Source organism: Ptychodera flava, chromosome 4 (assembly GCF_041260155.1).
Source record: "Ptychodera flava strain L36383 chromosome 4, AS_Pfla_20210202, whole genome shotgun sequence".
NCBI classification, from domain to species: Eukaryota; Metazoa; Hemichordata; class Enteropneusta; family Ptychoderidae; genus Ptychodera; species Ptychodera flava.
Window position 1 is genome coordinate 28,664,808 of NC_091931.1, and position 11,796 is coordinate 28,676,603.

Consider the following 11,796-nt stretch of genomic DNA (forward strand, 5'->3'; position numbering starts at 1 on the left):
CAAACTTTTACCGGTATATTGCAAATATAAAGCGATGGTAGTACATAACGTATATAGATACACACACACACACGCACGCACACACACACACACATACACACACACCAGGGTATATATGTATATCTTGTTGTGTATGGTTTCATATTGACACATTAATTTATTAAAATAAATATATATATTTATATCTGCAATCATGACTTTTGTTATTCACAGGTCAAATATCAATGGAAGAATTTGAAGAGGCCTGTAAAATTCTGGGACAACATATCAACAGTCAAATCTCAGAGGAACAGATCCGGGACACGGCCCGAAGCATTGATATAAACAAGGACGGATACATTGACTTTAATGAATTCTTGGAAGCATTCCGTCTGGTGGATCCACACTCTGGCAAAACCATGGACACCAATCCTTTAAATGCCAACGGGAAGGCAAAGTCCAAGGAAAATGTGAATATGGTTTAGGGAATCTGATCGCTCGGAGCGTTGAGCAGATAGAGACTGCCATGCTGTGTTACTGAGTGTAAATACATCCGCCAACTCCTTCCTCTGCAAAAATGTTGAAGAGAAGAAGATACCATTGTCTATAGAGGGGAGATGATGTAGTCGGTTCATCTTCTCAGATCAATTTGACATTTAAATTTTACCCATCGATCAACATGACTTTTGAAAAAAAAAAAGGATTCTGATCTCGTATACAGGGTTATTTATATTGGATGTTTGTGGAATATGATATTATTAAATGGATGCCTGTTGGACTAGATATTTTGATGTTTTTTTAAAACCTCATTTGTTTACTGCAAAAAGTTGTAAATAGCTTGGTGGTTCTGAGAATAGAGGCTGACTCAAGGGACAATAGCTGTAAATTTTGATAATATATTCATTGATTTTGTTCTACGAAACAAATATATTTCCTTGTTCTTCTCCCCAAAGTATGATGAAATACAAGGTATTAGCCTGTTGGCAAACACAGCTCTTTGTATTGAATATGCAATGTTGTTTTGGACAAATTAATTTATTCTATATATAAGATTTGAATATAATTTTCAACATTAAAGATAGTATGCGCCTTGAATGTGAAAGACAAAAACTTTGGCACAAAGTTTCCTCAGTGAAACTTTCAACCTCACTCTTACAAAATCGAGAAAGCAAATCAGGGGTCATCTTGCAAATTTAGGACCTAGAGAAACAATCTGGCATTTACAACTATTTTAAATTCAAAATGGCCGTCATCCCTATGTTAACTATATGGGGAAAATAAAATCTTCGATTTCAAAAAACTAAGATGATGAATACTTTTCTTACTCTCTGAGCTTTAAAATGAGCCCCCACACAGGTGATAGATCAGAAAAGAAATGAAAAAATTGAAAGTCCGGATACCTCTCCTGCAGGCGTATTCTACCTTAACGTTGGACAATACTCAGATGTTTGCTGTCTTGACAAGTTGACCACTGACCACTTAGTATTTCATCATGGTTTGAGGATTGGAAAAAGAAACTGTATTTAAGAGACGGAACAGAAATATTTGAAAATAAATAAAAAGAGTTACACAGCTATTTTCCTCTTTCATATTCACTTTGAGAATACATCATTTTAGCACAAAACCTCTAAAGTTCATGGATAGGAAATTTGTACATTTTTTTTTTTAGTTCATGGTGTACATGATTCATGGTGTGCTCAAGAGACTGATATTTCCATGGAAGTTATGATTTTACTATTTTCAGTTGGCATGATCAACTTGAAAGACGACACCAAAGTGCATGGAAGTTATACTGAAATTAAGAGAATTAATTTAGAAGACAGTGAGGAACATTCCTGGAAGAGATTGCTTCCAGTGAAAGCATCTATATTTCCAAATATCTTGCAGAATTGGATGTTTTTTCAGACTTGTTGTGCCCAGATTTTCAGGATAATCACAACAAAAATTGTGCTTTTTATATGACGTCCTTCATTTGATCTATTTTAGTAGACAATATACTTAAATTGTTTTGTATGCTTGTCTATCATTAATTTTCCTTGTGCTGTATACCGCCGTCCTATATTTGAGTTTATTTGTATACAGACTATTTTGTTGAAACAAATGAAGAAATTACCATAAGAATGGTATAATTTTGGGGTAACAAAATCATATATGTATCATAACAATTGGCTTTTTTTGTAAAAAAAAAATAGTTATTCTTTGATATTACCACTTCTTTCATTCTGGGTAAAGAAGATTATGACTTTCGAATGTACAAGTTTTTATGAAAAGTCGATATTTTTTTCCCCCCAGACTTTGTTGCAGATTGTCAAAATATCTACGGGATTTAAATGTTGCATTGTTGGACATGGAGGACAATTTGTAGGTTAATACAATCGTTTCGCGTGGACCTTTGGTATTGGTTTTGTAGGTCTCAGAGCAGCAGTGACGACAGTACATCTGTTTCCATGTGACCCTGTTGATATCAGGATCCATCATGCAGTGCAGTGTGTACAGAGTGAACTCTTGAACACAGCTTTGGCTCTGGACTTTTCATATGTGAAGAATTTCTAACAAAACGATGAATATGTGAACAAATTTATAGAAATTTTTAGACCCCTACAAGTTCCTCATGCTTGGCTTGAGCAGACAGTCTATTTATAATCCTGGATTTCAACCACATAAATGTGAAAAAAAAGTTGATCTTTCAGTTAAAGAATGACAAATGTCTACATAAAAATCCGATTACACTTGCAAATGTCCAAATATTTTCTTAGTGAGAGACAATCTGAATATTCTGTGTGGCCAGATGAGTTGCTCCATTTACCTTATTCGGGAGTGTATGATTAATTTTAAACTAACATTTACACCAGAATATGCCACCTTGTTTTCTTTGGCATTTTGTATATGACTGATTTTTACACATGTTACTGTATATTTTGTTAATAAGATGTATATGTTTGTATGTAACATATTTCAATAACTTATTGAGCATCAGCTGCAATGATACACTGTTGTCAGGCCGCTTGTATTTGTTTTGTTTTTATTCATTTGTTGTCTGTTTCCAGGGAAACTACCAGCAGCTAGCAGTGTGTGTTAAAACTGCATCTTGAGTGTTGCATTTTGGTCAGCAAAAAGTAGCTTTCATGGTGATATCATTGCATATTAATTAGGTGATTTGCATACAACCAAATGGTGGCTTCAATCATGGGGTTGCTAGGGCCTTTGCTTCAATGTCGCATGAATTGCAAAGCTATATGGAAAATTACTTAATTGAAATCAATATGTAATTATTCATAAAACAAATGAACAGTTAGTGGCATACTCATCGTATTGTCCTTGCAAAACTAAGATATATTGACAAACGTTTGTAGGTAATTTAAAAATAAATGAGGAACCCCAATACAGCATACTGCCCTCAACATGAAAACAATGATCTGTACTTGAATAAAATGTAATGGTTGTAAACAGTGCATGCAAAGAGCATGGTCGTGCATTATAATATGCCATCTATGACAAGAACTGCATTACTTTTGACAGATGTGTATTGTATAAAATGGTGTTCAGTACACAGTAGGGAATTTCTCTGATGTCATAGCATATCCTTGCTGTGTGAATCATACACACAATACTTGGAAAGAATTCACTTTTGATGTCATCAGGTTGTTTTCATTCTGTAGGTCATTTGCACGAAACGAGGACAGGTTCTACACAAAGACAGCGCCCACCGGTTGCTGTTCCAATTGGTTCAGAGATATCTTTTCCTGCGTACTTCCTGCATGCACTTTCACAGAAATGTCATTTCATTGCGTAGCTGTTCACAACTGGGACACATGGATACTCTTCTCTACAGTGCTAGACACAATAGCTGTCTAAATGCATGTGGCTGGCACAGACTACTGACTAGAATTTCCATTTAAGGTCACACATATTTGTGTGTGAACACACATATATCAGATTAGACATTCAGATATGACTGTATATCTGGTACTGAGGACTTGGTATATACAATGTTGGCTGACTTCATCAAATTACTGTCTTCAACTGTGTTATCAGTAATCAAGTTTTGATAAGATTTTGACTGTATATATTGTTTATATATATATACCCATACAAGTGTGTTGGTTATTTGTAAATTTGTGTTGCTTTTATCATTCAATTTATAAGACATTTGTGGGCAGCTGTATAGAAAAGTTTTAACAAGATTTTTGTTGAGTAATGTGCCTCTCTTCTCCATGGAAAGTGACCTTCATGCTTCTCTGCTGATGTCTTGTTGGTTTTCATGCTTTTGCTGTGAATGTTTTGAGGTAAAATTTCTTTTGTGGGGTTCGGGGAGCATATGACAGCGGAAAGTATAATATTCCTAGGAGCAAGCTAAGAAAATACCAAGCTTTGCATGATTGCAGATTTTGTGCCAAAATTGTGTGCAATTTGCAAAAAGATTTTTTGTTGTTTTCTTTACTCCAGTTATTTTGGGAAGTGCCTCTATATTTCCATTTTTTAGAAGTTGTACTTTTCTTTCAGATCTCCCGTGATCAGAGGTTTTTTTTGTTTTTACTTAGTAAACTGTATTTTTTCATCTTGAGAGTAAATTGTATGCAAAATATGCTGGTTGTTTTGCAGCCATAAAAGATTGCATGTTCAGCATAGGAAAGTGTTGAAGTACAGCATTAAAGCCCCATAGTTGTATCTTTTTGCATTTTCCTTACCAAATACATACCTTCTGATCTTCAGAAAGATTTTTATTCCTGTTATTAAGCTATATTGTCTTTGAAAATGTCACCATTTCAACCCTTGATGCTGGATTTGGTCAATTTAATTCAGGCACCGACTCATGCATTTGCAACGGCCATATTGGAGCTGCAACTTGAAAATTATTGTTAAAATCACAGTTGTGCGTTCATTGTCTACATGTGGAAAATGTTCAGTAGTCACTTTTTGGTAAGCATTTTTACATAAAATAGTTGTATTTGATTTCAAAACCATCTGATCAACAAAAATGCAAAAGATACGGTTAATGGGGTTTTAATCGCAAGGTGGTTTTTGTGTAGTTTGCCATGGACTGTTGTGTGTCAAACTAAAAATTCATACAAAATGTATACATCACATCTATATTGCAGGGGCTGGGCCACTAATAAAATTTAGTATCGTTGCCCATCTTTCTTGATAGCAGTGATTACATTTGGAATTAATTTTTGTGCCATCCACAAAATGCATGGGCTTATTTTGATGTAATGTTTATTTGCAGATTTATAAATCAGTGATGTTTTCCAAAATTAGTTTTCTGTAAAGAGTTTACAACCAACCTCCCTACCCAAAGATAGTGTAAATGCTGGAGAATTTGCAGTGCATTCCCATGTAACTAGCAATCTTTGTTAAAACCTTGCCTATTGGTCATTAGGTGTCATGTGACTATCTGCAAAGTGACAATTGTAAACACATCATGCAGCTGAATTTTTCAATGACAGCTGATGAATGAAACATCCCAGCCAAAAGAAATTAAAAGTATTGTACATAATATTTGTATCGTTATCATTTATATATTCAATATCACATCTTTGGAAAGATGTACATGGGCAGAAAAATTCTAAACAATCTTGAATTCTCAATCACAACAGCCATGTGTACCATTAACCTATGATAAAAGTGGCGGAGAAAAGTGATTTTTATTGTGTGAAAAGTATATTGTGACTTCTGCTGATTCTCATATGACAAATCTTCTCAAGATGTTGATCAATTGAAGATACTCTCTTTTCTGTACACCTCTTAAAAATACAACTGCACTTTCTACACTATGTACAGTTCTTTTTTTTGCTAAGACTTTATATAGTCAAGAGAAATTTTGTACAGCTGTAATGTTTATCAAATAAACAGAACTGGAAAAAACACGGTGTTTGGTTTGAGTGTTTATTGAACTTTCTCTTGTGACGTACTGATGTCTGTTCAAAAACTGTCAAAGATGCAAATTATTGAGTAGTTTGCTGAACATAAAGAAAGGTGCAGTGTGAAATGAGTTGAATAAATCATGGCTACAGCCAGAATCAAATGATGTTTTGAAAATGATTCAACGGTAACTGTACCTGTATTTAACACAATCAGGACCGTGGTATGGCCCCAACCTAATGTCATGAAGGGTGAATTGTGGACCTGTTAACATGGAATTAGGGGTGAACAGGTTAACTTTGGACAGGCCATCCATCTGGTGACATACAAGAGATTTCAAATCTACAGTGTCCATAAGTAAAAGTTTTTTGGTTCCACCACCTACATGTCAAGTTAGATAACATGCATTTTTCGCCAATCACGCTCAAAGACAATTTGACATGTACAATATTGACAGGCAAGCTGTGATATAAACTTACCCAAGTTGTCTGTTTATTAAAAACATTTTATGGAGAACACTTGAGTGTGCCTTCCAACATGACATCTCTTTGCCTGTACTAGCAGAGGGTTGATGCAGTCGAGTTTCACAGAAATTCCCCAGTTGAGCCAAAGAGTTCAAAGGTGTAAATGTAGTGTGTTAGAAGGCACACTGCCATACAATGTCATCTTCCCTGTGGAAATTGTGCAGTTTTTGGGGAAGGAGTCAAAGAAACTAGGCCCAGTGAACAGACAGAACCAAATAATCCTTGAAATTATTTCAAACTTGCATGTCATTTGCTGACATCTCATGTGTGCATTAAAAATCTCTGGTAAAGTACTTGTGATGAAGTATTATACACGGAATGAAATCATACAGGTATGACATGGAATAAATATAATACCAAGTGCATTTTCACACTGTAATGAAAGTGTTGTTGCATTTCTTTATTCTTGCATTTATCCAATTCTTGATGACAAGAAAATTCTTGCTCTAATTGAATAAGCCTTTGACCTTGAATGATCAAACCTTATCTTTAAATGGCAATAACTTTGTGCAAGAATCCTAATACGTTAGGGCTAACTGATCATAAAAAGTACAACATACAAAATATAGTGGGCTTGTAATGCTAACTTTGACGATTTTTTTCATTATTTATATCTTGTATCTCATTGCAAGTTCTTACTCTACTCCCAAAAGAATGTTGAAACACACAATATTTAGCTTGTCAACATAACATCTATATGTGTAAAATGCACTGTTATTGTTTACATTTGAATTCTAGTCCCGGCCAGAATTCAACTGTCAACAATAACAATGCAGTTTACACATGTACAGGCTGAGTTGATAAGCTGAAAACTGTATATATCAACATGCTTTGGGGAGTAGAACAAGAAAGCATTGTTGACATTAAATACAAAAATAGTGAAAAAAATCATGAAAAACTAGCATGACTGGCCCTTGAATGATTTATTTTTGGTTGTTGACTCCCTTCAAGTTGACTCCATGGTACACGATATCATTCTATATTGATTCCGACTTTGATGCATATAATAGCCACTGTCTCATACCATTCCCCTAATCAAAGAAATTACCAGAGTACATGCATGCCGTAACCTCTTTATGACCTATGGTGTTAGAAAAGCTTTAATCAAACATTAAAAGGCTCTTTATGTACCAAGAACTGTCACTGGATACCATGTAGCTTCAAATTTATGAAACTTGCACATAACCTTCAGAGAGGCTTACCCTAGGGAAAAAATCTCTTCGAGTGTGCTAAATGTGAACAGAGCACTGAGAAAATTCATCTTTGATAAAGTTAAAATGAGAACAAGTAGGACTTATGATTACAGTGAATTTGTCTTGATTCATTTGTACAGCAGTTTATTTTGGACACACAGGTGTTCAGAAATGGTAATGTCTTTAAAAGACAAGTTCTGTGATTAAAATAACAGGAATGAGCCTATCATGTACAGGCACACTTAAAAGACAAACTTCATTGCAACTTATGCAGGTTTACATCTACCTTCAAGGTAAGTATCACTCTTTGCAAATACACTGATGAAGGTACTATCACAAAGATGTCTGAAAAGGGAGTAATTTCACACTAACTGGGAAACTTGTCTGCAGTACTACCTCTGATTATCATTAACATCTGATCTTTTCTCTGTGTTGCTGTCCTGTGTCTGTACATTCGCAAATTCAACTGCATTGCCAGTGCCTACACTCTCCGTGCCTGCACCACTTACAGGCTGTACTGCCTCTGCAGAACCCTGACTAGCGCCCTCTGTGGCAGGTTTGTTGGCGTTTTCTGCTTCTTTCGCCTGCTGCTCTGCAATCAATTTGTTCATTGGGTTTACCTCCATGTACGTGCCTATGATTCTGTGGTTGACATTCACCAGCTTTGATGAGCATCTGTCCACGCATAATTCCTGTTGACAAAGGAAGGTTTCAAACAAGATCATAACGAGTTCAGCCAAGATAAAAAGCTGACACAAAATTGCCAAATTACATCTATCACCATACATTTGGTACGTTCAGATTGACGACTTTGCGTCGGCCTAGGCCTAGGCCGCGGCCGACGTAAAAAACCAATGTGGACACGCTGAGTCAGCCCTGGGCCGACTCAGTTGGTCCCGGTTAGAAGGGGGGGTTCAGGGCCGACTCAGGGCCGACGCAAAATTTGGTCCGACGCAAATCGCCAGTGTGGACACGTTACGTCGGCCCTGGTCCCAGTTGACCAGGCCTCCGCCATGGATCGAAGTTGAACTAGTCACCCTATTCGCACAAAACAAACGACGTTTGAAACTAAAGTTTACACCTATCGAAAGTTTTCAATCCAGTCTTTACATTTTAATATCATCCCATGTACGCAGAACTTCCCACCAACCTTTGTTCCACAAACGAGACCATGTCATTCGATTCCACAGTGCACGTAATAGACTAGAGAGGCATGTCAAAATGCCACGCACTGGTTATTTCTCCACCGCGGTCTTATATATACCATATGCTCATCCATAAATAGTGAAGATCTCTCCGATGATTAAAAGGGTGAGTGGTAGTCATATTTGCCCTTCTTGTGAGTAAAAACAAGGAAAATCATGAACAGTAGAAACAGCGTGCCATATTCAAATGCGCCATTTTGAACTTTGACAGGTCAGAGGTCACAAAGGAAGGTAAGTTACGTCGGCCCTAATTCTGGTACCGGTAGGTGTGGACACGGACCAACTTTAATCCCAAAAGGACAATTATTTTGCGTCGGCCCAAATTTCAGTTGGGTTGCCAATGTAAACAAGATAATTGATTCAGATGCAAGAGTAGTGACAAGAATTTAAAACTTTTCCCGAATCAATATTCTGAGAGATTTTTTAATGAAGTCTATGATTTAACATTAGAGATAATAGTTTTCGACTGATTTTAGGTACTCCGGGAAGAAAAGCTTGTACACGGGTGACACAGCATATTTTCTGAAAGGCCCAATCACAAAATTATGTCCAGTGTACACAATGGGACAGACGATAAACTGTCTGAGGCAGAGTCATGAGTGACCCTAAAAGACCTCAGATTGTACATGTTCTTATCTAAAAATCAGGGAACACACAGTTTATTTTTGCTCCATTCTTCATTTCATTGTGTCTTTGCATCAAAAACAAAGATTTACACAGACTCACCTCCTCAGGGGTTAATGCTCTGTAGTTGAGGTTGGACACACAGTGATTGAAACACTTCTCAGTGAAGGAGTTGTAAACTGTGAGAAAGTCTCTGAACTTAGTGAAGAAAAAAACAGACAAACCACTGAGAATAAATCAAATTTTAAAAAAGCAGTTAAAAAGAGTAAGGGGCTGTGATCTGTACCATCTCTTTGACTCACTACGGTAAATTTTGTTTGAACTACCAAACACTTTCACAGTTTGTTTGTATGCATATTGTATGCATGTGTCTTGTGTAATGTAATTCAGGTCTGATCCAAAAGTGTAAATGCTGAATGTGACTGAAGGACCAAGTGACCACTATAATTTAAATTCATCCGTGATGCATTACGCACACACAAATTTGTCAATCATATTTTGTGAATATTGTTACAACCGAGATTTGCGACTCTTGCAGCCCAATGTTTATCAAGGCTGCATTCTCAAATAATGATTGGGCAAGGGGATCCGGGAGCTGAAATCTTAATTTTTCAGATACCCCACAACACCCTAAAAAAGTTTCAGGTATGAGGGGCTCTAAAGCAACTTTTGCTGAAAATTCAATGGCATTTGTATTTTAGATGTTTTTGACATAACAGAAATAGAATGCGATTAAATGGTTCAGATCAAATATTTACAGATTGCCTACCGGCCTACGCCTTGACCCAGGGCAAAAACTTTTACATCCACCCTACCCCCAGAATTTTCAAATTCCCCAGATTTCCGTCACTCTAGCCCTCCCCCCCCCCCACCACAAGTATTTGTGAATGCAGCCTAAACACGGTCCACTAAAACTGCCAGAGCCATACGTGATAGGCTGTTTACGGTCTCATGTCAAGTTTAACAATAGCTAGAACAACAGAAGAATAACACTTTCTATGGTACTATATGTATTCATGGAGGTAGTAGAGAAGGAGTCACAACTAGGCGGAGATCAAAGGGACCATGTGTTTTGCCGCTGTTTGCCTTACAAACTACTCCATTAGCACCAACGGGACTTGCGAACGCGTTTTCTCGGATTTAGGAAACAAGATTAAGTTCGTTCGGGGTCGTTCGGGTGTTTCGGCCGTCCCTCGGCAGTTGACAGATCTTCAAACATGGCGTCACGTGTCCAAGCGTCGCGTCGGGAAGTTCGAGTCGTTCCACTGATTTTGATGTACACGATGTTAAAGAGGTCGAGGAACAGATAATTGAGGAAGGGAGCTTTTGTATCTGCAAAGGCGCGGAGACGGAGTTGATGATAGCTTGCGATTACAAAAAAAATGCCATACATCGTAGAGCAGCATTGTTAACATGCCAACTTTTTCCAAATCCAGTTCTTGGTTCTTGCCGTGTTTTATCATGTTGTACTGGCATTAATGATAAGGTTAAATAAGAAAGCATAGCTTTTAACTGCTACGTCCATGACTTTAATGAATGGTCGCGATATAAAAACAATCCGTACGATGCATTGATTGAAACAAAGCGTCGCAGCGTCGCCTATGGCGTCGCTGGCGTCGCGTCATAAACACCCGGGAAACGCTACAAGTTTAACCCACGCTCACGGCAGTGCTGCAGTCCGCTGCACCATACTCAGTACATGATTGAAAAGTTCGTGATCAGAACTTTCATTCTAACAAGGAAAGGTTCCTGCGATCGAATGTTAAGTATTTAAAAAACGACGTTAAAATTACCAAGATTTTGAGAATGAAAAACTTAAATTCCTTGTAACTTCACTTTTCGTGGACGGAACGTGTCGTTTCTTACACTATCATGACGCACTTGACCCAAGCTACGCAAATACTGTCTTTGCGCAGGCGTTATGACACTGTGGAGAAACTGAGTCGCATTAGCAAACCCAGGTTAATTTCACTCGGTTCGTTGCGAAGGTACCGTCGGCAACGCACATGGCGGAAAGGGGTGTTAAACAATGGACATAAAGGGATTAAACCAATGGTGCACAATAGTAATAAACGTAATTATCTCAGTTGTGACTCCTTCTCTACTACCTCCATGATGTATTGTAGTAGGCTTGCTAAAAGTAAATTGAACTTGAAGCGGCTTACGTTTCGGACGGCTGCCTGGTCATCCATGTTCAATCATATAAAACCTTCGTGTTCACTATATCTATACTCGGAACACCAACAATCGTTAAACAGATGACATCGTGAAATCGGCAATCCGTGATGAGGTAAAGTTACAATACATGAGGGGCAACGTGAGATTTACACATGCATGCTGGAGTCAGCTGTACGAAGTCTCGTACATGTTTTACGTCGCCTTTGACGAGAAAGTCCGTGATTTACAAAC

The 11,796-nt window shown here is 37.4% G+C and overlaps 2 protein-coding genes across 7 annotated transcripts in view; one reads left to right on the plus strand and one right to left on the minus strand.

The window, feature by feature from the left end:
• The window catches only part of LOC139131379 (serine/threonine-protein phosphatase with EF-hands pef-1-like), an 87,261-nt gene extending 81,639 nt beyond the window's left edge, over positions 1-5,622 (plus strand). For all 6 annotated transcript variants that reach the window (XM_070697401.1, XM_070697396.1, XM_070697397.1 and 3 more), the window contains one exon: positions 214-5,622. In XM_070697401.1, the coding sequence (XP_070553502.1) occupies positions 214-464 (251 nt within the window). In that variant the 3' untranslated portion in view covers positions 465-5,622. The remainder of the gene's footprint in view (positions 1-213) is intronic.
• On the minus strand, positions 5,606-11,753 carry LOC139131384 (mitochondrial import inner membrane translocase subunit Tim10 B-like). Its single transcript, XM_070697408.1, has 3 exons — positions 11,553-11,753; positions 9,490-9,585; positions 5,606-8,250 (listed from the first exon to the last, which is right to left on the minus strand). Exons 1-3 carry the CDS (start codon positions 11,577-11,579, stop codon positions 7,951-7,953), a joined length of 423 nt encoding a protein of 140 aa, XP_070553509.1. The 5' UTR covers positions 11,580-11,753; the 3' UTR covers positions 5,606-7,950.
• Between the last annotated feature and the right edge of the window lie 43 nt (positions 11,754-11,796).